This window comes from Magnolia sinica, chromosome 4, assembly GCF_029962835.1.
Source record: "Magnolia sinica isolate HGM2019 chromosome 4, MsV1, whole genome shotgun sequence".
Taxonomy (NCBI): domain Eukaryota; kingdom Viridiplantae; phylum Streptophyta; class Magnoliopsida; order Magnoliales; family Magnoliaceae; genus Magnolia; species Magnolia sinica.
Window position 1 is genome coordinate 13,819,054 of NC_080576.1, and position 26,090 is coordinate 13,845,143.

Consider the following 26,090-nt stretch of genomic DNA (forward strand, 5'->3'; position numbering starts at 1 on the left):
CTGAGAATTTATGACAGTGGGAGCGCAAATTTTCTAGTTGGAAGCTAATGTGGGCTACCATAAGAAACTTGTGCTAAATAGATTATTCCTAAGTGGGTCCATGTTTTGATACATGTAGAAAATTGAAAATATATTTTTTAATGGCTCACATTCGAAATGGAAGAATGAAATTTGAAAATAAAATTTTTCAGCGGCGGACATTAGAAACCTAAGAATCAAAGGTCTTCTTTATCCATGATGTGTGATTATTTGACCTAACTCATTTATGCTTGAAAATGCTTGATAGGTGATGTTTTCCCTGAAAGTAAAACATTTGTTGCCTTGCTATTGTATGTTTGAGTGTATTTGTCACATGTATGTTTGGACCGAACTAGTGTTGCAGTTCTCATATTGCAATTATTCAATTAACCATTTATATAAATGGGCTCTAAGAGGATGATGATTAAAAAACACTGAGGTTGGAATTTTTAAGGACTTTAATTGTTTAGCTCTTACAATTGTCCCACCTGATAAGTAGATAAAGCTAAAGTATGGATGATTGGATATGAAAAGGGCTGAGAGTTGGGTAGGTTGGGTCTGGCTGGTGCTCAACCCTATCTCAACCTAAGGTTCCTGTACCTCAACCCTAACCCAACCCAACCATAGGTTGGTAATTCTCAATCCAAGCCCAACCCAACTGTCCCACCTGATAAGTAGATAAAGTTAAAGTTCTGTACTAGGCGATCCTCATCGTGGGGCTTATTGGAAGGTTGGATGTCATATTGGCTTAAGAGGTCGTTAGTTGCCTGATGGGTGGACCATGTGTGTGTGGATCACATTTATATGTGTACACAAATTTACATATACATGGGTTTGATAAAGTCCCACTTCATGGGACATTACCTACATTCTTGAACCTTTCGGTGATCTAAACCATTCATTCGATTCATACAACTAGGAGCATGTCATGCTGTAACAATCACACCGATTTGATGATTATAACTGTTTGAATGATGCCATATGGTTACAATTGTCCATTGTTTATGAGCCATAAATTACATGGTTAGAACCATCAAATCAAAATATTACTTTAAAATTATAAGAAATACAAAGTGCAATGATCCGATGTATGTTTCAAGATAATGATTGTTCCCAATTTGTTTCTCCTGCCAATCTTGACTGCATGTATAAGTGGGTTTTTCTGCTTATATATAAAGTAGGTTTTGCTATTATGTTAGCAACCTTTTCTAATCTTTTAAACGACGAATAGGGTGACTTATCATCGATCTGAACCATTCATTCATTTATACAATAACAAGCAAGCCATAGTGTAAGAATCACACCATTCAGAAAATCCTAATCTTTTAAAATGGTCCAATTTGTTACCACCATCTATTGCTTATGAGTCATAAATTATATAATTAGAATCATTAAATCAAAGTGTTACATACAAAGTAGGATCTATCCACTAGATGTTTCAAGATGATGATTGAAAGTATTTTGTTTCCTTAGTTAATTTTAATTGTCCATTTCATTATTATTGATCGGAAGCCTAGGATCACTTAAATGACATAATTTTTGCACCATCGCTTGCTCCTAGATATATGAATGAATCAACGGTAGTGGAAATATGTCAAACGGTAGGTGATATGGTTTTTGGTATTGAGACCAAATACAAACTCTAAGAGTTCAAGTTAAATTCTAAGGTTCAAAGATCTAATTGAAGAACCATTGATCATGAGTGATGCAAAGGCAATTTCTAATAACAATTAACCTTCATTGGTACAAACTAAGGGTTGTGATTGTTGGGGTGTTATTTTCAAAAAGTTCAAAGATCTGATGATCCTAACCGTACATGTAGGGTGCACTTGTGTCTTGTGTGGACCAATTTCTCAAGGTCAGAGTACATGGCGTTCAAAGATCTAATTAGCCTCTGGCTGGTGGTCGGTGCTCTGTGGGCCCCACCATGACGTATGTGCTTCATCCATTCCGTTCATCCATTTTTACAGATCATTTTAGGGTTTACTACAAAAAATAATAAGAATATAAATCTCAGGTGACCACACCATACGAAAACAATAGTGATTGGACATCCACCATTAAAATCCTCCTAAGGCCCACTGTACTGTTTATTTGACATCCAATATGTTGATTAGGTCATACAGACCCAGATGAAGGCAAAAAACAAAGATCAGCTTGATCCAAAACTTTTATGGCCCCCAAAAATTTTTTAATGGTCGAAATTCATTAACACTGTTTACTGTAATGTGGTCCACTTGAGATTGGGATATACCTAATTTTTGCTCTCATGCAATAAAATGATCTAGAAAAATAGATGGACAGCATGGATGAAACACATACTTCATGGTGGGGCCCACAGAGCACCGACCACCAGCCATTGGCTGGTGGCAGGGGGAGTAGCCAATCCGTTTCCTGTTGCTGACCATTCATGACCCAATCAGATGGAAGCGGATTGGCTGGTGTACCACACACCAGCTATATAGCTCGTGTAGGTACGTGTTCGTGCGAAGACGAGCGCTGACGCTCCTCGAGCTCTGAGTTGTACGAACGGCTCAAAGAAGATCAAAGTTACATTGGCCCACGATGATGTATTTATTATATCCACACCGTTCATCCATTTTTCGAGGTCATTTAAGAGCATTATCCAAAAAATGAATCATATCCAAAGATCAACTGGACCACACCACAAATAGCAGCAGAGATAATGATTTTCACCGTTAAAAAATTTGTAAGGCCCACCATAACGTTTATTTTACATCCAATCTGTTCATGATGTCACAAAGACCTGGATGAAGGGGAAAAACAAATTTCTTGATCCAAAACTTCTGTGACCCCCAAAAGTGTTTCAATGGTAGATGTTCAATCCTCCACTGCCTTTTGCATTGTGGTCGACTTGATCATTAGATCTGTCTTATTTTTAGTTTCCAGCCTTACACATACCTTGATGGGACCCACAGAACTCGCCCACATCAATACACCAGCCAATCCGCTTACCAATCAGATGGCTTTTTTCTTGTAAACTGGAGACAATTGCTCTGTGCTTCTCTGTGCGATGTGGATTGTATGTTAATCGAGGTGGAATTTGATTGGACAATGCAATCCACATCCGTTGTAAATAGCTATACGCCATGCAGATGGCGCCAATGACGAGTGACAACAGCCAAAAATGAAATGAAATGTGTGTGGCATACATTAACTGAGACTAGACCAGTTTAATTGTAGAACCTACCATATTATTGGAAGTCACAATCTTCAAATCGATTTCTTGAAAAATCCTAACCTTACATTGAATATTATTTATCTTTAACCATCCAATCAATGTCCATTAATATGATATAATAGCCAAATAACAAAGAGTAGTTTTTGGTTCTTGATACATCTAAACTAATCTACATAGCTTGGACAGTTTAATTTGAATTACTCTTAGCCTACATATTTGAAGTAGTGTGCATCGTTCACACACTCTGCCAGAGTATAAAAGTTTCTCTCAAAAACTTAATCCTTCTGGCACGTGCATGGAGGGTGGACTGGCATTGAGGGAATGGTAGTTGGATCATAATGCCGTGTATTATCATCGATCACAAGAACCACGATACAAGCTACGTCAAGAATCTGTGCTTGCATTGATTTCTCTTCTTCTTTTCTTTACTGGTCACATCCATCCCCATCACTGCTAGCCCCACCGGGTCCACTTACGGTGTGGATTGCAGAAAAGTTAAAAAGTGGTGGGACGGCTATAACTAGTAATGATCTCGATTCTTAGACCACAGGTAGGTATAGGTGCAACTTCGGTTAGCTCAACTCGAACCTGATTGGCTGACCCAAACTTTTTAACATGGGTTTACTCAAGGTTATGTTGGGTGTGGGCTGAGGCCTTGACCAAGCTAACCTAGCAAGAACCTGACCTTACATAATGGCCCCAAAAATTGTTAAGTTGGCATGGTGTGGCCCATTTGAATTTTTATATCTGGTTGATTTTTGTATATTCTAAGAGTTCTACCATATTAACAGATTTGATGAAAGATAACACACAAATCTATGTTAGCATCCAATTCCCATTGTTTCATATAGTGTGGCCCATCTGAGTTGTGTGGAGTTGGCTGATTTTTGTCCTGAGTAGTAGTAACAGCGAGGATGTTAGAACTTGGTTGAGGGAGTGGCTTTTTTTACAGTTACTGCATGGTGGGACCCACGAAGTTTGGGTATTTTGCGCACTTGATGTCTGCAACGCTACCAACTACCATCATCCACATGGCACATTTGTTCAAGTCTCAAGAGTCCTGGAAGTAGCAATGAATGGGCAATAGAGTCTCGTCTAAGAAGGCCCACCGAAAAAGCATCAAATAATTCAAATGGGTGTCAAACTACGAGAGAGAGAGAGAGAGAGAGCTGGCACAAGTTACAGTGTTCCTAGTTGCATTGAGACAATTAGATCATCTAATCCGTTGATCTAGACTATTCATCAGATACAATGCACATTTCACGAGCTACCATGAAAAAGCATCACGGTAATCTAACAAATATTTAACAATTTTGATCAATGGCCTTACGAATGGACGGTCCAACAATTCGATTCATGTATTTGTTAGGGACCATCATGGATTGATTATGATTCCAAAGAACCATGAAATTGTAACCATCTCATCCATGGCCAGGGAAAAATATATTGGCTATAGAAAATAAGGCCAAATCTAGGATGGATTGGATCATTGTGAGTTTTGGTAGTACAAGAAATGTATTCCTAACTTAATGGATAGTAAGGATCGATCACTTGGACCGTCCATCTTTAACGAATAGAACAAATTGTGTGTGAGCATATCTCTGTGTACGTGTACAAAGCCAAAACATTTTTTCATATTTATTTATTTTGCTAATAGCAGTAAATAAGCTATTTATTTAATAAAAGTTAGTTTGGTAAACATAATCACAAGTAATTAAAAAAAATTATGCTATTTTACTTTTTACGTTTTTACACACACTCTCTCTCATCTGTGTGTGAGCCACCTTAATGTATGTATTCCGTGTCCACACCGTCCATCCATTTTTACAGATCATTTTAGGGCATTGTCCCAAAAATGAAGTAGACCCAATTATCACGTGGACCATACCATAGGAACTGTGGTGATTGAATGCTCTACCGTTAAAAACTTCCTAGGTTGCACTTAATGTTTCCGTGGTGTTTAGTTTCCATCCAATCTGTTGATAAGGTCACATAAACACCAATGAAGGGGGGAAAAAATAGCAAATATCAGCTTGATCCAAAACTTGTGGCCGACCATTAATGGTCAATCACCACTGTTTCCCATGGCATGCGCCACCTGATAATTGGGTCTGCTTAATTTTTGGGATAATGCCCTAAAATGATCTGTAAAAACGGATAATGCCCTAAAATAATTGGGTCTGCATATGCATCAAGGTGGGCCCCACGGTTAAGGGCCGCACCGTCTTGGGTGACTCTGAGTCTGTCTCACCTAATCCGCTCCCATCTACATTGTAGATGCCCAAAAAGAACTATTGGATTGAAATCTTTCTGAAATTTGATCTTAATCATTCAATTAGACTGGAACCAAGGAGAATTGAGAAAACTCAAATGTTACTACAAATACACACCGTACATAACGCAAGCAACTAGACTGGAACCAAGGATTTGAAAGTCCAAAAACTCATACATCTATAAATTACGGGCTCATGGGGAAATCCTAACCATTCAAATATTATTGGATTCATGTGCATATGCATGGATCAGTGGACAGCTGAGAATTTAATCCTCAATACATGGCTCACATGATGAGTGGATTAACCTGATTTTATTTCCAAGGGTTCACATGATAGCAAGCAGTAGGACCGATAGGTTTCTGAAAGTCTCATCCCATCGAGGTCACAGGGCATGAGAATCAGGTCAGTCAACTCATCCCATCAGGTCACTACATTCAAATCAAAGGACGGGTAAGAATCTTAGCCTGTATCCTTGTGTGGCCCACCTGATGAGTTTTAAATAAGATGAATTGTTGCCCACAGACGGACGTGCATTTTACTAGTTATAGCAAAGAAAAAACAATGACTAGAATATATATATTGACTTCAAAACAATCCTAGGAGTGATCACTACAATCTTTTGCTTGCTTAGCATCTTGTGTTGGCTAATTCGAGAATAAAAGGGATCTAAATAGTACAATATGCATCACCCGCTACTACAACACGGAGCCAAAGTAGCACATGAATGAAAGATCGTGGACATTCATCAGCTCACTTGCACCGTATCCATATTGTGGCCCAAAAATCAAGCTAGTCCACGGCTCATCATGTAAGTGAATATGGACTGTTGGTCAATTTCTTTTTTCCAAGCGTAACCCCACTGTAGGACCTATCCAACCAACAGTATACATCACTGAAACATGGGCGTCATTGTCACCCACTAAAAGCTCAAGTTGACTGCTCTGCTCAAAAGGTCTCAGGCTCGCCTCCGAATCCATCTGGGCCTGGGCCAATGGCCCTAGCAATACCTGGGATTTCCTTTTGCCCCAGGCCTGCAAAAGTGTCAATGGTTTGATGTTGCAAGAGAGAAACTTAGAAATGCTGGCTGAAAGGCTAAACTGCTGTCTCAAGAAGGAATGCTTAACCCAACTAATTCCACTATTGCTACGAACCCTATCTGTTATATTGAGGTAGAAACCTCCCCAAAAAAAAAAAAGGCAGCTACAGAAAGGAAGAATGACAACATAGGATGATTAGGATCTTCTAATCTACAAGATTTTGTGGCCCATCACAATAAAGGTCTGGATTACTCAACCATGTGCTCCACATGCAGAGATTTTGGCATGTTAAGGGAACAATTCGCATTTAGAGCATCAGGACCTGATAGTTCCTTTTTTATTAACACTTCAAACTATATTAGGAAAGGATTTATTTATATTTCCAGAGACGATTCAGGTGGTATGTTTTAATTAACGAACGAGAAAGCAAAGTACTGTTTGAATGCACTACATTGGAGTTACAGCAACCAGCTATATATGCTGCATACTGGCAGAAAAAGTAACCAACATTCAGTCCATACTTCTCCAAAGTGAATATTTAAGACGCAAGACCAGACATGAGAACATTTCCGACCATCCAAGAAGAGTACCTTTGCTCAAATTTTAGCCTCCACAGCAAGAGCCACATGCAGGAAGAGAACCTGAAAGTCGACACAATCGCTCTTCAATGAATAAGGTGTAAGAAGCAGAAAAGGTGACGAATAAGAGAGTTTAACAAACTTACTGTGGTCAATCCCTCGGACATTGTCGAGTCCACGAGCTGGCCCACGGGGCCCACCACCATATGGACCACCAGGACCACCACCTCCTGGACCGCCATCCCACTTCTTGCTTGAACCTGAGCTTCTCTTGTAAGCATCAGATTTTTCCACCTAAGCATGACAGACACAAGGAATGACTTAGTTTCTTTTATTTTACATTTTCCCGCTCCCACCAAGAAATAGCATTAGATAGGTCGGTAAGTACTGGATCCATACCGAGAACATTGTTGCAAAGAACACGCCAATGAAGTTTACTATGGCCCAGAAGAAGTCAGTAATTGTGCTCAATCGCCATAGTGATCGTTTGGATTTCACAACACCTGAAGTAATTCATGAAGAACCCGTGAGGTCATTCCTTCTTGGTGAGAAATAAATCTAGCAGGCCGAGCAAAAGTAACATGTTTCCACCATTGTGTTATCTGTACAGTGTACTATATATAATGAGAATTGTCAGGGGCAAAAAAGGCTGCCACAATTGGTCCCTCAAAACCACAAAACCGTGCAATATAAAAGGATATGACTTAAGTGATTGAAACGGAATTTAGGTAATTATGGTGAAGCTCAATCTTAAACCGCACCCCTGATCCAACCACCTTCCAACCTAAAACCACAAGAGACCCAATCCCTTCCTAACAAATGTGGCCTCAATAATTGTCATGCCAACCCCTTAAGGTTACTCTATAAACACACTGCTAGCAAGCCAAAAGTCCAGATTAAGCTCTCTAATTGTCTGAATATGCAGCTCATCCTCCATCTAAAGGATCTCCGCCTCCCGCGCATAGATATTTCAATCATTCTAGAAAATGAATTAATGAATTCTCACCAACCTCATCCTAACTGATAAACTATGTGGGCTGTGTGTGATCAAAACATGCAAATAGTCAGCCTACCTCATCCTAACTTGTGCTAGGACGAATGAAAATTTAAGCAGTGCATAGGGCACTAATCCAGAAAACGCCCACAAGTACAGACCCAATACTACAAAAAGGGCTTTAAAATGTTTGCTGTTCTTATGTACTTACTCTCACCGAGCTTCCTTCACCGATATGCCTTTAATTCCCCAAATGCAAATAAACAACCTCTTAATGACACACTTCTATTGGGAACATAAGGAAGCACAATTTTAGTATAATCCATGTTGAATTGAGTGCTCTCTACTGCTTTTGTTTCTGAACCAAGGACAACTGCTGCCTTGATTTCAGAAAGTTCGTAGAAGCAGTGTAGCAATGGAGTAGCATCATTGGTAATAGCAGGACTAACTGTTCTTTGCAGGCGTAGATGACTAGTAGCAGTATAAGCAGTAACAATGGTATCAGCAGAGCAGCAATAGTAGCTGTAAATGGCAGCTATAGAAATAGTAGTAAGACCAGCAACAATCACAGTAGCAAAGTGCACAAGAACTAGAAAGAGGTCTGAAACTGCACAGAAACAGCTTGAGAAATTGGCGGTTTCCTGGAATGATATACAGGGATAATGCAGGACCACACCCAATGACAAAATAGGGTTAAACATGGACCCCACAACTTGTCAGGTTGATAATCAGCCCTAAAATCTATCTGATCAGATCCAATGGGCTGGATTTGAGGATTGACAGATTAGTGGACCCCACAGGTAGCCCTTTCAATTAATGGCCCAATTGGTGGGCCCCATAGATTGTGAGATCAGTTGCATAGACCACATACATATAATCCGATCAACTATATTATCCGGTGGCTCAATTGTCCAATTGCCACATAGATCCCATAGGGAAGTTATATCAATCTGTTGACCCGACAGATTTTTCCACACAATCTATTGACCACATATTCATCCGGATAACCGGTTGGCTCCAAAAGGCTATACGGTTGGACTGTTTCAAATAGACAACAGTTTCCTTTCTTAGTTAGTTGCAGATTCAGTCTTACAGTTGTAAAGATAGCCTACAAATATGTGGTGCATAAGGCCTTGAAAGACACAGAATAAGAACTCCCATTGATTGGTTCCTGCGATGGGAATTTTGGGGTGAGATGCTCCTTCCTCTAGTGGTGTGACTCCACCAGATAATCCTTAAATGGGACTCCATAAATGGTTTATCAATTCTATACCATCTGTTCCATTATACCGCTCCATTGCTGCTGATCTGAAATACCTTCTTCCGTTCATGGGCCACAAATCTGGCACGTCTGAGTTACCAGGCGATTCCTGGTAAGAGATTTTTTACTGTCTACATTTGTTTTTGCTATTTATTACAATGAAATTCCATTTACGGCATTACAAGTGGCAGCTTCTAGAAAATTTGTTCCAGCTTGGTTGCACATTAAATGGAGATCATGCATCTTGCCAATTATTTATGATCGTGTAGGCGTGGCCACTTTGGGCACAGAAAACATTGGCCAAATTTGAATATGTATTACGTTATCATCACCCAACCACTTAATGGCCACAGCTAATGTTGGCCAATTCATTGTCAAATTTATTAGGAATTTGACTGATGCAGCATATTGGACGATATAGTGGATACCCAATTCAGGGTTCAAAACTTTAAAGAACTTAAAACAGACCACTAAATTAAATTTCATAAAAAAAAAAAAAAGCACTAAATGTTTTGGCCTTATATCCAGCTGCAGGTGGATTCCTCAAATTCTTAAGTAGCAGATTGATTATTTTTATTTTTATTTTCAATTCCTGGGTTTGTTGATATAATAAGGTAAACAAGAATGTCCTGTGGAAAGTTCAACTTCACCCACATCTAACCATTAACACTAACGTCAAACCCAAATAGTTGGGATAAGGTTATGATGATGAACCATTAACACCATTTACTACACTTCTTAAGAGAAAACCGTTGACTCTACATCGTTTAAGATTCCTACAATCTAAAGGAATGAATAGGAACGCCATCAAATGGTTGTCAAGTAGATATCCTCTCGTTTTGTATACTTCGATGCTTGTGAGCTATTGGACTATGTCTTCTCCTTGTGAAGGCACATCTACGCATACCTTTTCCTACATGAGTTTTATTTGTAGAGATAGTAGCCTGCAGGTGCTTCTCTTCCACTACTGATTTTGAGTAGTTTTAGATGCTATTACATGACATTGGTTTCTATCATAGGGTGATATGACTCCAATATGCAAGTGGGGTGATCTTCCCCATATATGTGCCCCTTGGAAAATTTCTGTTAAATAGACTAAATTTGGAGAATTATCTCTTTGATGAGATCTGAAAAATACATTTCCCTTCATAAAGGTGTTCTGCAGACCTGTAACACCCCGTACGTTTCAGTACTCGGGTGTTACCATGTGAACTAAGTCTCACAAAAGCACGTGTAGGATTATCAAAATAAGCTTAACTCTATCGTCAAAGCTACATTTTTTTTTTAAATGGTATCTAGCCAGTGGGAAGAAGGCATCAACCCTAGGACAATCCATCCATTGATTTTCAAAATATAGCGCCACGGTATCTAGAGGACCTATTTCTTTAGTAAACCTAACCATCCACTAGCAACCTATAGTATTGGATCATCGAACCCATAAATCCTTACCCTTAGAAATGGATCAGGAACGATACACGATTAAACTATAAGAATCGGGCCTCAAATCCTTTTGTTGTGACTCGAGATGGACCTCCACATTGATGTAGGGATCTATTTTCAAAGTTCCAATATCCTGGATAGATCAATCCAATCATTCGTCTTAGATTTGGAAATCTGAATCACCAGATCCACTATTTATCTACTAACACTAAATCGTGTGATCCTGACTAATAGATCTTAATATTAACTATTTAGGTGCACCTAAGCTCAAATCAAAACACCTGAATGCTCTTTAGGATCCCTAGAACCCTTTAACCTCCGAAGTTCCAAATGTAGAATGATCCAACCATTGGAATTGAAGATCAACTATGAATTTCGGGATGAATCATTGGATTTAGGCCTCGCATCGTATAATGATGGATCCGATCATCAAAACCATAGATAAATCACTGTACCTCAGATCCACAACCTTGATGGGATGAATAGTCGCTTAATTGAGTAAGTTAGCCATCAGATTGTAAATGCAATTGTCGAAGGTTCCTAGACTAGTATAGGAAATATTAAATGTGCCAACGATCAGTTTTAGGATTATACGATCATTAGATTGATGAGGGACAACAAGAGGACTTCAAAATCACATAATGAGACACCCTATTGGGTAGAATCAACCACTCATTAGTCCATGATGTCTAATTAGACAACTCTAATGTGTCATAATTAGCCATCCAATGCAAAATTAACTATCAGATTTCATACAATCAGCCCCATGACCTTAAATAATCAATTAAACCAAATTAGGAAGAGATCTAACCATCAAATCTTCGAAGATCCTCGGATATCGTCATCTAGATACATAAATCCAATATTACGGCCCACCTAAGCCTGGGATCTGCCTCATTCCTTGGGCCGGGCTCTAATATGAGTTGACAAAACAGATGAACGGAGTGGATCGGATTCACACACCACTATGGGCCCCACACGAGAGTGGATGTGCACACGAATTACGTGCACTCGCTGTGCACCAAACCTTCAACATGGTCAAACGAGCGCTGACCCGCACTCATCCGAAAAAGGAATTTTCTTTTTTTTTATTCTCCCACCCGAGCCACTTTAAACGGACAACGTCCATTTGCAACCGTTGTGACCCACCATCTTAGGTCCCACGTCTGATCCAAACCGTCTATCTTATAGGGGAATTGAATGTGTACGAACCCCCAAAGAACCACACGCTGGATCCCACGTGCAGCTGCACAAACACGAGCGCGATCAAGCTGTGTGCAACCACCATCCCAAAAACGGAAAGCCATGTTTTTCTTTCCACGCTGGCGATCCGCGCGACTGTACTTTCTTCCATCTTAGCCGTTCACCACAATGAAATCCTAGCTCTCCACTTACAACAACGTGGTTTAGGGTTTCCTCCGTATGTGGGAGAGAAACAGCAACCGGTTTTGTTGCGCCAACAGTTTCTCCCTACCACGGAATGAATCCAGGCCGTTTAACCTCGATCTAACGTATCTGGGAGAGTTTAGAGAACGCTTAAAATTAGGAAGGATTGAGCAACAGTCAGTTTTACCTGTTGCTCATGACCTTTCAATAGAAACTCCACCGGTTCTTTCAAAGCTCGAACCCACCAGGAAAATCACCCTGAAGTTCAGAAAACTCCCTCCTGTAAGCTCCATTGGATTGATTCTTACTGTCCCACGGGCTCAGATTGGAGAAAAATCCATCGGATGGCGATCCGCCATTAGAGCTGGAGTTTCTTCTCGAAGAGCACCACCTCCTCCGCCGCATCTGCTGGGTTTTAAGTGAGCCGAAACTGAGTTGGTCCAGTTCAGTTCAAACCTTGAGTTTTGCAGTTGATGTCAGAATTTATTATTTAAACAAAAAAAAAGAAAGAAAGAAAAAAAGAAAAGAAGGTAGAAAAAGAAGAACGGAGAAGGTGAGATGACCCGTGGCGTGCCGCACTGGCACGTTGCCCGGGTTGCAACTCGCTGGCTTGCTGTGTGCGAGTTTGCTAGCAGTGCTGAGGATAGAGAAGACAGGGAGAGAAGGAGGTGCTAACGAGTCGAGTTGACTCGCTGACTTGGCTCAGTTGGGTATTCAGCAAGGTCGAAAGCCTTGGTTGTTGCTAGGTGCTCCAACAGAGGAAAGGGAGGAAGAAAGGAAGAAGGAAAAGGGAAGAAGAGAGAGAGAGAGAGACAGAGAGAGAGAGAGAGAAGGCAGTTACCCGGTTAAAACATAGTCGACTTGGCTGAAATCGAGTCTGACTGGGCCAAGTCGGGTTTGGACCTGATTCAGGTTAGATTCTTGCTGGAGTCCTAGTTGGGAGTCAAAGAAAGAAGAAAAGAAAGAAAAAGAGAAGAAGAAGAAGAAGAGGAAGAAGAAGGGAGAGAGAGAAGGGAGGATTGGGGCTGTTGTCCGTTAAAACCAAGTCGACTCGGTTTAAACCGAGTCTGATTAGCTTGAGTCAGGCGTGGGCCTGGTCCAGACCATGAGGGAGAGAAAGGAAGAAGAAAATAAAGAAGGGGAGAAGGAAAGAAAGGAAGAGGGTAAAGAAAAGAAGGGGAGTTTGGGATAGTGCTATCGAGTAAACTCGAGTGAGCTGTCTGGCCAGCTCACCAAATGGAGTTGAGTTTAACAACTGAGTTAATAGGGTCGAATCGACTTGAATCACTCGACTTGAGGTAATTCGATCTTCACGATGATGAAATAGAACTTTATTCACATTTTTGAATTAATTAGAATTATTCTTATTAAATTGAGAAACTTAGATTCTCTAACCCTCACCTAAAGCTATTTGATCAGATTTTGTTTAGATTTGATCTACTCCTAATTAGAGCACTTAAGGTCTTGTAGGGTTAGCGTTCTCTCACTGGTTCGTGGTTGAACTCGACACCGAGTTGGGTCAAATCAGGTGACTTATTCCCCTTGACTAGTAGGTAAAATCATTTCCGTTAGAGTGATGTTTGGTCTCTAATCGCATTGTTTCAAGTAAAGTAAGATATTCAAAATCCTCAATTAGGACTTTATTCAATTGAGTTGAGGCTGGGCCAAATCGCCCCTAGGGCAAGTTGAATCGTAAATCAAGGGATTTGGAGTTTTTCTCATTTTTGTTCATATTGGAGTCTATACTCGATTGAAGCTACGCTCTAAGGTGAGGACTTACCCTTTAAGCTTCCCACTTAAATTCATCAATCTGGACATAGACGATGTTTGATTTCTCTCATTAAGTTATTCACATTACTATTGAATATGCTAATTTGTTGCTCAATTATTCCCTGTGTTAGATGATAGATATACCTCTTTAATTTTTGTAAGCATGGATAGTTTGATTTGTCGCATGTCACCTCCAGTCAAAAAACTTGCTACATGTTACTACTTGAGATACTTGATGGATGGGAATTAATTTGTTGTGGACTCACCATCTTGCGGTCCCTATTTGACTTATGCGGCCTTGATCGCACATTTGCTTTACACGGCTTGGACCGCATGTTTACCCTTTGTGGCTTTGATGGATATTGGTGCTCTTTTATGGCTTGTTGGTTACATTCTCATGTCTTGTTGATTTTCGGGTCATTTGCGGAGTTCGTTATGATTTCCGGGTGGAGCTAAAGTTCGCTTGTCGATTTTCTAGCCATCTTGCAGAGTTCATACGATTTCCGAATTACACCAAAGTTCCTATGTTGGTACTCTCTTCATCTTTCTGTATTCAGTCGTATGGTGATTTCCGGGTGGAGCTGAAGTTCGCTTATTGATTTTCTAGCCATCTTGTAGTGTTCACACCGGATGAAGTAGAGGGTTGTATGTTGATTGTCTCTTCATTTTGTGGAGTTCAGTCATACCATGATTTTCGGGTGGAGCTGAAGTTTGCTTATCGATTTTTTAGCCATCTTATAGAGTTCACGTACGATATGACTCCCGGGTGAAGTAGAGGTTTAAAAGTTGATTTTCTATTCACCTTATGGATTTCACTTGTACCATGATTTCCGGGTGGAGCTGAAATTCATTTATCGATTTTCTAACCATCTTGCGATTTCGGATGTAATAGAAAGTCGTATGATTGATTATTTGACTATCTGAACACATTCCCTTATATTGCAACTGCTATTATATTTTACTTAGAATGAGATTCTATTGATTGGCTTAATTTTTTAAGTATATGAGTTTGATTATGCCATGCCCTGTTTAATGTATCAAATTTCATGACTTGCAATCTATATTGAACTATGAATGATGGGTGCACAATCTTAAAAGGTACTCCTCACTGCGATAGTCATTGACGCTATTAAACCATAATAGTTGATGCAGGTGTAGAGTGAGCCGATGTTGTTTACTGGGTTGTTATAGGAAATTGGGTAGCTAAGGAGCTAGACGGGGTCACTGCGGCCCATATTGAGCTCCACGACTAGTTGATAGAATCTTGTTTTTGTTTATACGAACTTTTGTTATTTGGGTTGTATAAGTCCTGTATGTGTGCTACATTTGGAATTTCGTGATGGTTGGAACGTTTTTATTTCAGTGCATGATTTACTCTAGTTTCGTTGTTGTTGACTCTGATTAATGATAAGTGGTTCAAATTTATACTGAATTTTATAGGTTAACACTCGGGTTTTTGGAGAACGGGTCATATACTCGGTTTCCAAAAACCGGGGCGTTACAAGACCTTTGACCACAAAGGCAGGTGATTACTTTCCAACCCATTGATTTTGTATCGCATACAAAACAAGCTGATTAACTAACCTTTCTTTGGAGGAGCCTTGTAGAGTTACTCTTTGAAAGGATCCAAGAGATCTCCCCCCTTGGTAGGTCCAACTGATCTTTGGATATCTTAAGAGTAGTTACTTAACAGCCCCATCACAGTCCCAATCATGGAAGGAATGGTTATTGTAAGTTTATTTTGGGAGGAACAGCAACACAAGTATTTTCTTTAAATATAGTTTGGTAGTAAACAGTATTCATATATTCCAAATGGCACAAGGCAACGACCCAAAAATTCACTTTGATAATTTATCTAGGAAAGCTCTTGTGGTGATCATGGATTCAAATATTGGTTTCAGTACCCAATTCGGTCTGCATTGTCTAAGGCGTATTGCCAATACTGATATAAATCAGAAAAACTGCACCTGCTCGGTCCAAAAGTTTAATGTACACAATTCGCGTGCAAGGCAGCTGATACAAACAAGTCACACTATGCATGTCACCGTGTGTTGCTAGTGCAGAAAAGCTGCACCATGCATATCACAAATATTGGTAGCAGTACAGTGCGACAAAGCGAAACGAAACGAGTCTCAAAGGAATTGCCCACTATGGACTTCTTTTCTGAATCAGGCTCCATAAAGCATCCCTTTTCTGAATGGTACTGATAGCATGAATTGCCTTTGGTTTTGACTTTAGAAAACCCCCATATGCCACAGGAATTTCATTCCACTTTGGCTTTAGGAAAGCTCCCATGGTCATCATCACACCCTTGCCCCTGATATTTGGGGTTGGCTTTCATGATTTTTTTGGAAAAAATTTGACGATCAACTGCCAACCAGATGTCAACCATCCTTCACCTGGGCTTGGGACAAGCTAGCATGTCACTACTAGGCATGGTGACTGGGAAAATATTCCTTTGGTTTTTTGCTTTAAGGAAACCATGGCTTCCTTTAGTTTTTACTTTAGGAAAGCTTGGCAGTGACTGCACATTTTCACAGTCACCATCACCTTGTCCCCCATCACAGCCAACACTTTAGGACTTGGGAAAATTTCTCAATGCCCACATTTTTCCTTCTTGGTTCTCACAAACACATCTTAATAGATTAAGAAAATCTTGCCATTTGTTTTCTCAGATTCTGTTCACCATTATAAGGTGTGACATACTGTAAAATTTGTTTGACAGTAGATGTCCATTGGACATCATAAACGAGAGCTGAGCACCTAAATCCAGTTGTATTGGAGATGTTTCGAAGGGTAGAATCCTAAGAAATTCACTTCCTACGGCTATTATGCCTGGTATTTGGGAGGAGGAAAGAAAATTCAGTTGTCCGGCAGTTCCCACCCATCAGATTATGCAGAACATCAAACTCCTCCTTGCTCGTTGGAGCCTGGTTTCGCCAGAATTTAAGGTGTTTCTCTCTCAAATTTTCATTGCAGTTTAGGGAAATGTTCGGAAAATTATAGTCCTATGACTAAGAAACCTACAACCGCTTCTAAGTTAACCTACAACCCTTTTATGGAAGGGTTTCACCCTTGAAAATACCATATCTTTTGAAGGGAGAAATTGGAAGCCATAATTTTGAAGGCCGCCGATTGAATACATACAACCAGTTATAGGTGATCCATCCTCATCTTTGAATCACGAGTGCAGATCAAACCGCAACCACTCGGACGAATGTATAAGCCCAATCATTCTATGAAATAACACTCAACTCCCTCCACATCTGGTTACCTTTGCCAAATTCTCATAGAAAATTAGCCTCTTGCAATTACAGGGACAAAGGTGAAATTAAAAGGGTGTATATGATTCAAAATCATGGGTGTAAATATCATTTCCACATAAGACATACACGTACAAACAATTCTCAAGCAACAATTCACGGATTGAAATACGGAATCAGCATTTTATCATATGTTTTCCTATCGACATGGATCCTAGAAATTCACCGAAAGAATACCATCGACATCGATTCCAGAAATTCACCTACAGAAGGAACATCGTCGATTTCATAGATTAAAAAAGAAACGAGAAACCGTCCAGATAAAGATCGAAAAGAAACTCAATTTCCGAAATCGAACCCATCAAAATAGAATCCCAAATTATTCCAATTCGAACAGAAATCTGTAACACACACACACACACACACACACACACACACACACAGAGAGAGAGAGAGAGAGAGAGAGAGACCGAACCTTTTTCGACGTACGCCATGGGAGGGAGTCTTGAGGGCTTCGGTCTTCTCTCCAAGAAGAAAATAAAATGGAAATAAAAGGTCCGAATCCCATTCTACTCGCACGTGGCTACTAGGCGCTTTTATGCGAGGCCTGAATCGTTCATCTGGTGGTGCCCACAACATCCTGTGATTACCATGAAATCCGGACGGTCTAATTGTTCAAGAATCTCATAAATATGTGAGAAAACTAAAATGTTAGGTAAAAATGATTTCATGGTGGGCCCCTTGGATAAACGGTTAGGATTTGGAGCATACGTGTCATGGAGACATTGGCCAAAACGACCTTTTCCACCTCGACCGAAACGCGAGCGTGTGGGACATTTTCTACTTCCGAAACCTACGCGAGCACGCGGTATCGTAAGCAAAGGACTAGCCTTACTTGCATAGCCACGCGGACGGTCTGGTCTGACTTTCCCTAACTGAACGCTACATGGGGGAAAACATAATTTCGATCCACTCCGTCCATCATTTGATAAATCATATTTTCACCCTTCAATATAAAATTTATACAAAATAATTTATATTTGGGCCATGATATAGGGAAGTATGTAAAATAATTAGTACAACTTCCAAATTCTCTGAGTGTGGCTGACTTAAGTTTGGAATATTCTTAAATTCCTAAAATCCGTTTATAATTGTGTTTTGCTTCATATGAATGGATGGACTTCTCACACAGTTTAGACAATTTTAATGGTAGAACTTCCCATCTTGCTGTTTACCAGGGTGTCGCCTACCTGAGTGCTGAATCGTCTGGTTTTTGGATTTCTATCCAAAACAGGGTGGTGCACCTGATGGACGGTGTGGATCTCATTCACATGAACTCATATCATCCACACATCAACGAAAGTCACGCAAGCATTTCCACATTACTAATCTATTTAGGGGCCTTCTGTCGTGAAAGGAAATTCTGGAGTATTCCAGGCGTTACACACAAAGTGTGGGGCGATAAAGCGTTGGCGGCATCATTCATTAGTTGGCAACCGTTCATCTGGTGGGCCCAAAAAACTGATGTGGGAAGATGATCCTCGCTGTAAGATAGATAACCTGGGCTCGTTTAGAGGCTTGTAATTATAATACACTGGAATCCAAATCAATGGTAAATGGAATGAATGGATATTGGAATAATCAGTTGTTTTTGGATGCATGTAATCAGACAACATTGGATTATAAATTGTTAATTTTTTTTGTTTGGATGCTGTATTTAAAATGTATAAATTAAATTAATTTTAATAGCCCAAATTAGTATATATGATACTTTGGGTAAAATTAATAAAAATTTGAACTGATGCTCTACAAAAGTGGGCCCACTTTTGAAAATCTGAACAATGTTAGTATTTACATCTGATTTTCTACCTTGAAGAGGATTTTAATTCACATGATTTTATTGCATTTCATTTTATATTAGCTTCAAGTATCATCATTTACTATCAATCGAGCAATACTTTTTACCCATATGCATTCAATTATGACTGATTAACTCCTTTTTGAAAACGTTTTGCAGGAATAAACTGGAGAATCTACTTGAAGTGGATGATCAACATGGTGTTGTATTTAGAAGGGGTTTTAAATAAAAATGGTGTTTCAAGTTTTTTCTTTATTTTTCAATTTTTTTAAAGTATTTTGTTTTTTAATGACTCTTTTTATCCCACAGAGAAAATAAATAAAGAAAATTTCATATTTATAAGAAAGAACTTTTGTATATTGTTTGATCCCCTTTTAAGGGTACCTGAATATATGTATGCTTAGTATTTATATTTATCTTTTACTCTAAGAGTATATTCCTACTTTTATTTTTGCAAAATTTCAAACTAGAGATCTATTTCTAGTAGTCGCATGTTGGTTTTAAATCCAATGTACTTAACACATTTGAAATGATGCTTTAAACATCTAGTTGAAGTTTATAAAAGAGCTTACTCTTAGTTCGTTTTCATTTATTCAGGAAAATCATTCTCTCTCAGCTTCTTCAAACAGTATACGGCCTCCATGTTCTTTACAATTGAGTTAGCTACTGGGTCAATTCACTTCGGTTTAAATTCATCACGTTAGTTTGAACTTGGGTATGCTGCATCATTCGGACCGGATCATAATCGTTGAATCCCAACGGCCAATTGTCCATGATTCCTGTTACATTTAGAAGGCAGTTCAAGAAGAACAATTTGATTTTAAGCCAAGTAACTCAGTCAAATCTTGACTTGAAACAATTAATTCTTCTTACTACATTTTATTTTCTCTATTTATATTAATTTCTATTCTTGAATTTTTGTCCATTGTTTTCAGCATTTATTTCCAACACATGGCACACACGTGACTCTGAGAGATCTGGATCATCCTGACCATGCCCCATTCCTAAAGGCAACTGGTCCATCATGAAAATGTGGCTGTATGAGGTAAATGACCAGTTATGAAAAAGACGACTGATGGTCTGTGTTCAATTTGCACGAGTGACCCACCACTTGAGCTGACCCGCCTGATTCCTGAAAAACTCAAGGTAGCCCCATCGAATGAGTGGCCCAGCACACACGTGCCAAGTCGGCACGTTCTGCAAGTGGACACATGGGTTAGTAATCCAAGTGGTTGGCATTACACTTACGGAGGCCCACTTTACATTTCACATGCAGTGAAAAATCTCAAAGGCTAAAGTTTCAGGCGGCGGCCAAACAGATTGATTAGGAAAGAAAATACAGCCAATGGCTCAGATTCACTCGAAGCCCGAGCCTGAAAATTCTTCAGTTGGACCCAGCCCGAAAATTAATCAAATCCCCATTTCCTAGTTGAATCTTCATAATCCATTCATTAATCAAGTGGGCCTCACACCCACACAGATATAGCAAGGTGCATGTGTTGCCTAACCAATGATCATAGTATCGAACACACCTACATATGAAGTACCCAGACTGGGTAGATCCGTTGAAATGACTTGAGCCCAAGCACAGCCTAAAATGGACTAGGCCATACATGCCCGGACCATAGGCTAAGATAATGAGTCTAAGGGTGGTCCAATATTAGGCTGTACACGAACCGGGCTAGCCCGGTTAACTTGCTCGACTCGGCTCGAAAAAGCTCGACTCGGCCCGACCTAGAACTGAGTTCGAGCCGGGACATTTTCTTCAGCCCGAAACTGAGTTTGGGCCAAGTTCAAATATGTCCCAGTTTGGCTTGACTCGGTCCGAAAGCCGACTTGACCTGGCCCGACTCATCCCAACCCGGCCTGACTCGGTGTGTGTATATATATCATAAATCCTTATTCTAATCATTTGAGACAGAGAAGTGAGAACGCCATCCGTTCCTTTGTGCATGGAGTAGGCCCGAAATTGGCCCAAACTTGCCCGATTGCTGACCGGGCCGAGTTCGGGCTAGACATGTTGGCCCGGGACCAGGCCGGGCCGAGTTCGGGCTGGGTGTGACTAGTGGCCAGGGTGGGCTGGGTTGAGCCCAGTTCTACTCGGATCAACTCATGTACACCCCTAGTCCAAAACTCAGTCCATCACAGTCAAACTAGGCCAGCCCCACTTATTGTTTCTTTAGACAGATGAAGGCGATGTCCGACCCAGTCTATTATCAGCTTGAATTAAACCAATGGACCAAAATCCTCAGCTTAAACCCTTGGACTTTTCCCAACATGGTCCGCACTGTATATATGTCTTATGGGTACATAGATTGTTTGGTGACACCACCGACCTACCTTCCTGCTGACCCAACATGATTGAATTTAATTGGGCTAAGAGCCATTGTAGAAGATGGAGCTCAATCAAAGCATGTTTGAATGGGATCATTTTAGGGCATGAACATAGATCCAAATCTCAGGTGGACCATTGGAATCAGTGGTGATTGACATTTAAAAACTTCTTCTATGCCACAAAAGTTTTGGATCAAGCTTATAATTTTTTTCCCTTCATCTAAGTTTACGTGACCATATCAATAAGTCAGATGGAAAATAAATATTACAGAGTTATTACAGTGGATCCTATGAAGTTTTTAATGATGGAGCATTCAATTTCCACTGTTTTCTGTAGTATGGTCCACTTGAGATTTAGATTTTTTTATTTTTTTAGCTCATGTCCTAAATAATCTGGCAAAATGGATGGACGGCCTGGATATAAAATACACACATCAAGGTGAGCCCTGGCCGCACCGTCCACTCCCATTTGAAAGCTGTTTGGATGATTACATGTTCAACCCGTCCCAATCTCTTATAGTGGTACCTGATTGGCAAGTATGGTCCGCCGCATGTATCATTGCTACAGCTGGACAATCCTAACCGTCCAATAATTGGATTTTTTTACCTGTTTAATATGAGTCTGCGATCACTTCTAGTTGATGCAAGTTTTGGGGCAATGACACATCTATTTTTAGGCATTTTAGATTGGTATGCATAGATGCCATTGCAGTCAGATCAGGATCCTCCGATGATGAGAATCATCAGAAGCGATCTTTCACTGTAGATGTTTCAAAATGGATCTCCGGACGAGGTACATTGATCCATTGCAAATGTACTATGTTTGTCTCACATGGTGCTCAAACAAAGCCATTTGATTCAAGATGTCTCTCAATGGGAAGACTCCATCTTTAAAAAGATTCATCTGAAGTTCTTCCCATCTTTGATTAATCGTCTTGATGAATTTCATCCCTAAGTTTCACACTCATCCCCTCATAGAAAGATCATAGATAATGCATAGTTTCCGAATCGAAATCGAATTCATGTTCCAAATGCAAGTTGGTAGTTTATCTTCATGCTAGTGGCTCTCTCTGAAAATGTACTTAGTTGCTCAACATTTTCATTCAAACAGCTTCATGCATGATTGATTCTAAGAACGTAGAGAGAAACCGGCCGCACCGTTCTTTGCATTTGTGCCCTTCTGCATCCATGACTAATGAAGTTCTATATCTGTAGTTTTTCCTCTTTTAGAAGATCGATTGTCTGTTGATTTTGTGTGTGAGAGAGGGAGAGCAACGACTCTCTTTGAACATTAGAGAGGATAATCAAGAGCTAAAAGAAAGTTAGCTACACACACCATGAAAAAAACATGGTTGAAAGTAGTCTTAAGGCAAAAATCATCAATATAAATAAAATCGCTATGAACTTGTACATGTAACATTGAGATGAATTTCGTGGAGGCTTTACACACTGATCTCTTGGCATTCTTGACATGGAACTATAAGATTAAAATCACCCAATTCATAGCGTGATGAGGTCTCCATCTGCAACTGAATTCTGTTTCCAAAACCAGCAGAACACGTGGAATTCATTACACCATTTCAAGAAGGGAGACTCCCATGGAAGCAAATGTAATGAAGCATGTACTGTTCAAGTATTCCTAAAGAGAACTCTACAGATACAAGTATGAAGATGGAACCAACTCCCAATTCTTCTTCTCGGTCTTCTCCCATTTTCTCAAAGATCATTCTTGGCAATATGGATATGCTATCTTGGTCCGGAAACCTGCTGCGAAGACAGGTAAGAGATAGACGTATGCGTCCCGCTTGAGGAACTCATTAAAGAACTGTTTCCCAACCGATACAAATACCCATTCGCCACATTCCCATCCAGCATCGTTGGCTCCGTGAATCGCCTCCCATAAAACCGCAAAAAGTTCAAGGATTCAACCCTTGGCTCGCTCAAAGCAATCCCACCTTCCAACATAGCAACCACATTCGCCATGTTCGGTCTCAACATGGGATCCTCATGAACACAGCACAAAGCAATTCGCACCACCCTCTCCACCTCCTCCCTCGTCACCCGCCCCTCCAATCTCGGGTCCGCCAGCTCTAGATACCTCCCTTGCTCATGCATCTCCAATGCAAAAAGAGGGAAGTAAGCAGATTCAGACACTGACGATGATAACTGATTGCCACTCTCCTCATCCGCAGTCGGGCTCTGCCCCTGAGCAGAGCAGTTCTTCCTCCCACGTACAATCTCCAACAACACCATCCCATAGCTGTAAACATCAGTTCTATCCGATATTGCAGCATTCGTCAGCCACTCCGGCGCTAGATAACCACGAGTCCCTCTCATGGTAGTGAACAGATTCGATTGCTCGGGGCTCATCAGCTTCGACAGACCGAAATCAGATATCTTCACCTGATGATCATGTAACAGAATGTTCTCTGGCTTGACATCACAATGAATTATCTTGTGCTCGCACCCACCATGCAAGTAGGCCAATCCACGAGCCGTCCCAAGTGCAATATCCACCCTCTCTTGCCACTCCAAAACGGATCCCACCCCAAAAATAGACCGATCAAGCGATCCACGGTTCATGTACTCATAGACCAAAAGCCTCTGCTGACCCTGTGCGCAGAATCCCCGTAATCTTACAAGATTAACATGATGAATGTTGCCTATAACTGCAATTTCTGTACAGAATTCCTTCCTCCCCTGCACTCCAATGTTGCCTATCTTCTTCACCGCGACAAGGGTCTTATCAGCCAGCGTTCCTTTGTAGACAGACCCGAATCCTCCTGACCCGATCTGGGTCTTGAAATTTTCAGTTGCTGCCTCCAATTCCTCATACTTGAATCTCACTGGCAAGCCGGGGATTGAATCGAAGTCTGTTGAAGAAGTTGAGTTGGGTCGGCCCAATTTTCCGACGGCGGTCTTCGACGCTCTCCATCTTCTCCACCAAAGAACCATCACGAGAAGGATGATTAACAGAAAGGCACCACTGCAAGGTAAGAGGATCAAAGCAGATATCGGCAAATTTCTACCGGAGCTACGATTAACATCATTCGAATTCGGAACTGATGATGATAATCCGGCGACCGTCTTAACGTAGCCCATGATATCTGCATCCTCACTGTCAATCATGGAGGAAACAGAGCCTAATTGATCTTTAATAAGATAACAAGAAGAAGAAGAAACAGTGTAGAAGAAGCCCAAACAAGAGCAGTTCTTGGAGCAGAGATCTTCACAAGAAGAACGTTGATTGCCCGAAGTAGCCGGCGGTGCGTAGTTATTCTCAAAATAGTGTACGCCATTGCCGACAGATAGATAAGTAAAAGAAGAGCTAGAATTACAAGCGAGTGGCGGTAAATCATAACCGTCTGATGGCAAGCAACCAAAGCTCTTTGTATCGGAACGGAAACCGGAAGGGCAGGAACAGGACCAGCCGTTCTGTCCATCAGAATCTGTACAGAGCCCGAGTCGGCCACAGGAGAAAGGAAGCCGGCATTCATCTGTAGGCGCTGTGAATTCCGACATCGGCTGGTTGCCGGATAAGATGTAGATGATGAGGTGGCCCTTGGAATCCAACTTGGCGAAGCGGAAATTGGACAGCTGTAAGGATAGCTGCCAGACGACGACGGCGCCGGTCCCGGCGCTGAAGAGAAACAAGCCGGTGCCGTTCATCTGTAGATACGAGATTGCGGCGCTGGAGTCCTTGAATGCTCGTGTGTCCATCGAAAGCTTCCAGTACGGCTGTCCGAACCATCGAAGAACGGCATCTTGATCGGTGACCTGGAACTGGTAATTCCCCGTCGAGAGACTGGAGTCTGAAACGGAGCTCACGAGCGACATACCCGCACGTAGAGGCTGGCCGATGATGATCGTGTCCGTTGGATTATCGAAACTCTGCCAGAGAGAGGTGTTGGATCGATCCAGCAACTCAAGATTCCCGGTCTCGGAAAGTCGTAACGCCGTTACAGAGTTTCTTAACGTGGGGGTGGACCAGACGAGGCTGCCGTTAGTGTGGTAGATGGAGATGCCGTTGGGCGTTAGATTCATGGAGTCTGAGCTTGAGATTGGTGCGTCGCGATTGGCGGACCAGATTACTGCGTTGGATGCCACGTGGAGGACGCACAAGTAGTAAGAAGATTGGAGGAAGGGGTTGTAGATGGAAGCTTGGAAGGTTCCATTGCGGGAAGTTAAAAATGCGCCGGTGCTGTCTATGAATCGGAAGTTGGAGGCTGTGAAGTTTGGGCTGATAAATTCGGTGAAGATTGTGCCAGCGGAAGACGGGTGAAGGATAAGGAGGAGTGTGTAGGATAGGAGGAGGAGGGTGGTGTAGGATAAGATGGACTCCATGCAGGTGATGCAGGTGGAGGGAGACAGATGAGATGGATGTACATGATAATTGGGAGAAGATGTTATTGAGAGAGAGATGGTCTGTTTTTTAAATGGGGTTTGTATCCGGGAAGCGTTGACTGGGGAAGGCCCCAGCTGCCTCCTTCCAACGCGGTTGCTCCGTGTTATTATAAGGGGAGTTATTTGATACTCTGGGAGATAATGACGCTTCATGCTCACGCACTCAGAAATTTTATAAACGTGACATACATTAAATCAAATTAGTAAGTCATGGTCCCACCATCAGATTACTTTATCAATCCTGTCCCTTGATGTATGGGGAAGCGGAT

General features: G+C 40.9%; 2 protein-coding genes across 2 annotated transcripts; both read right to left on the reverse strand.

The window, feature by feature from the left end:
* Window positions 1-6,889: 6,889 nt before the first annotated feature.
* Window positions 6,890-17,848, reverse strand: LOC131242502 (uncharacterized). The gene is made up of 4 exons (XM_058241190.1): window positions 17,701-17,848; window positions 7,511-7,614; window positions 7,258-7,405; window positions 6,890-7,174 (listed from the first exon to the last, which is right to left on the reverse strand). The coding sequence occupies exons 1-4, from the start codon at window positions 17,717-17,719 to the stop codon at window positions 7,137-7,139; spliced, it is 309 nt and encodes a 102-aa protein (XP_058097173.1). The 5' UTR covers window positions 17,720-17,848; the 3' UTR covers window positions 6,890-7,136.
* Window positions 17,849-22,760: 4,912 nt separating this feature from the next.
* On the reverse strand, window positions 22,761-25,880 carry LOC131242503 (G-type lectin S-receptor-like serine/threonine-protein kinase At5g35370). Its single transcript, XM_058241191.1, has one exon. The coding sequence runs from the start codon at window positions 25,759-25,761 to the stop codon at window positions 23,164-23,166; it is 2,598 nt and encodes an 865-aa protein (XP_058097174.1). The 5' UTR covers window positions 25,762-25,880; the 3' UTR covers window positions 22,761-23,163.
* Window positions 25,881-26,090: the final 210 nt, after the last annotated feature.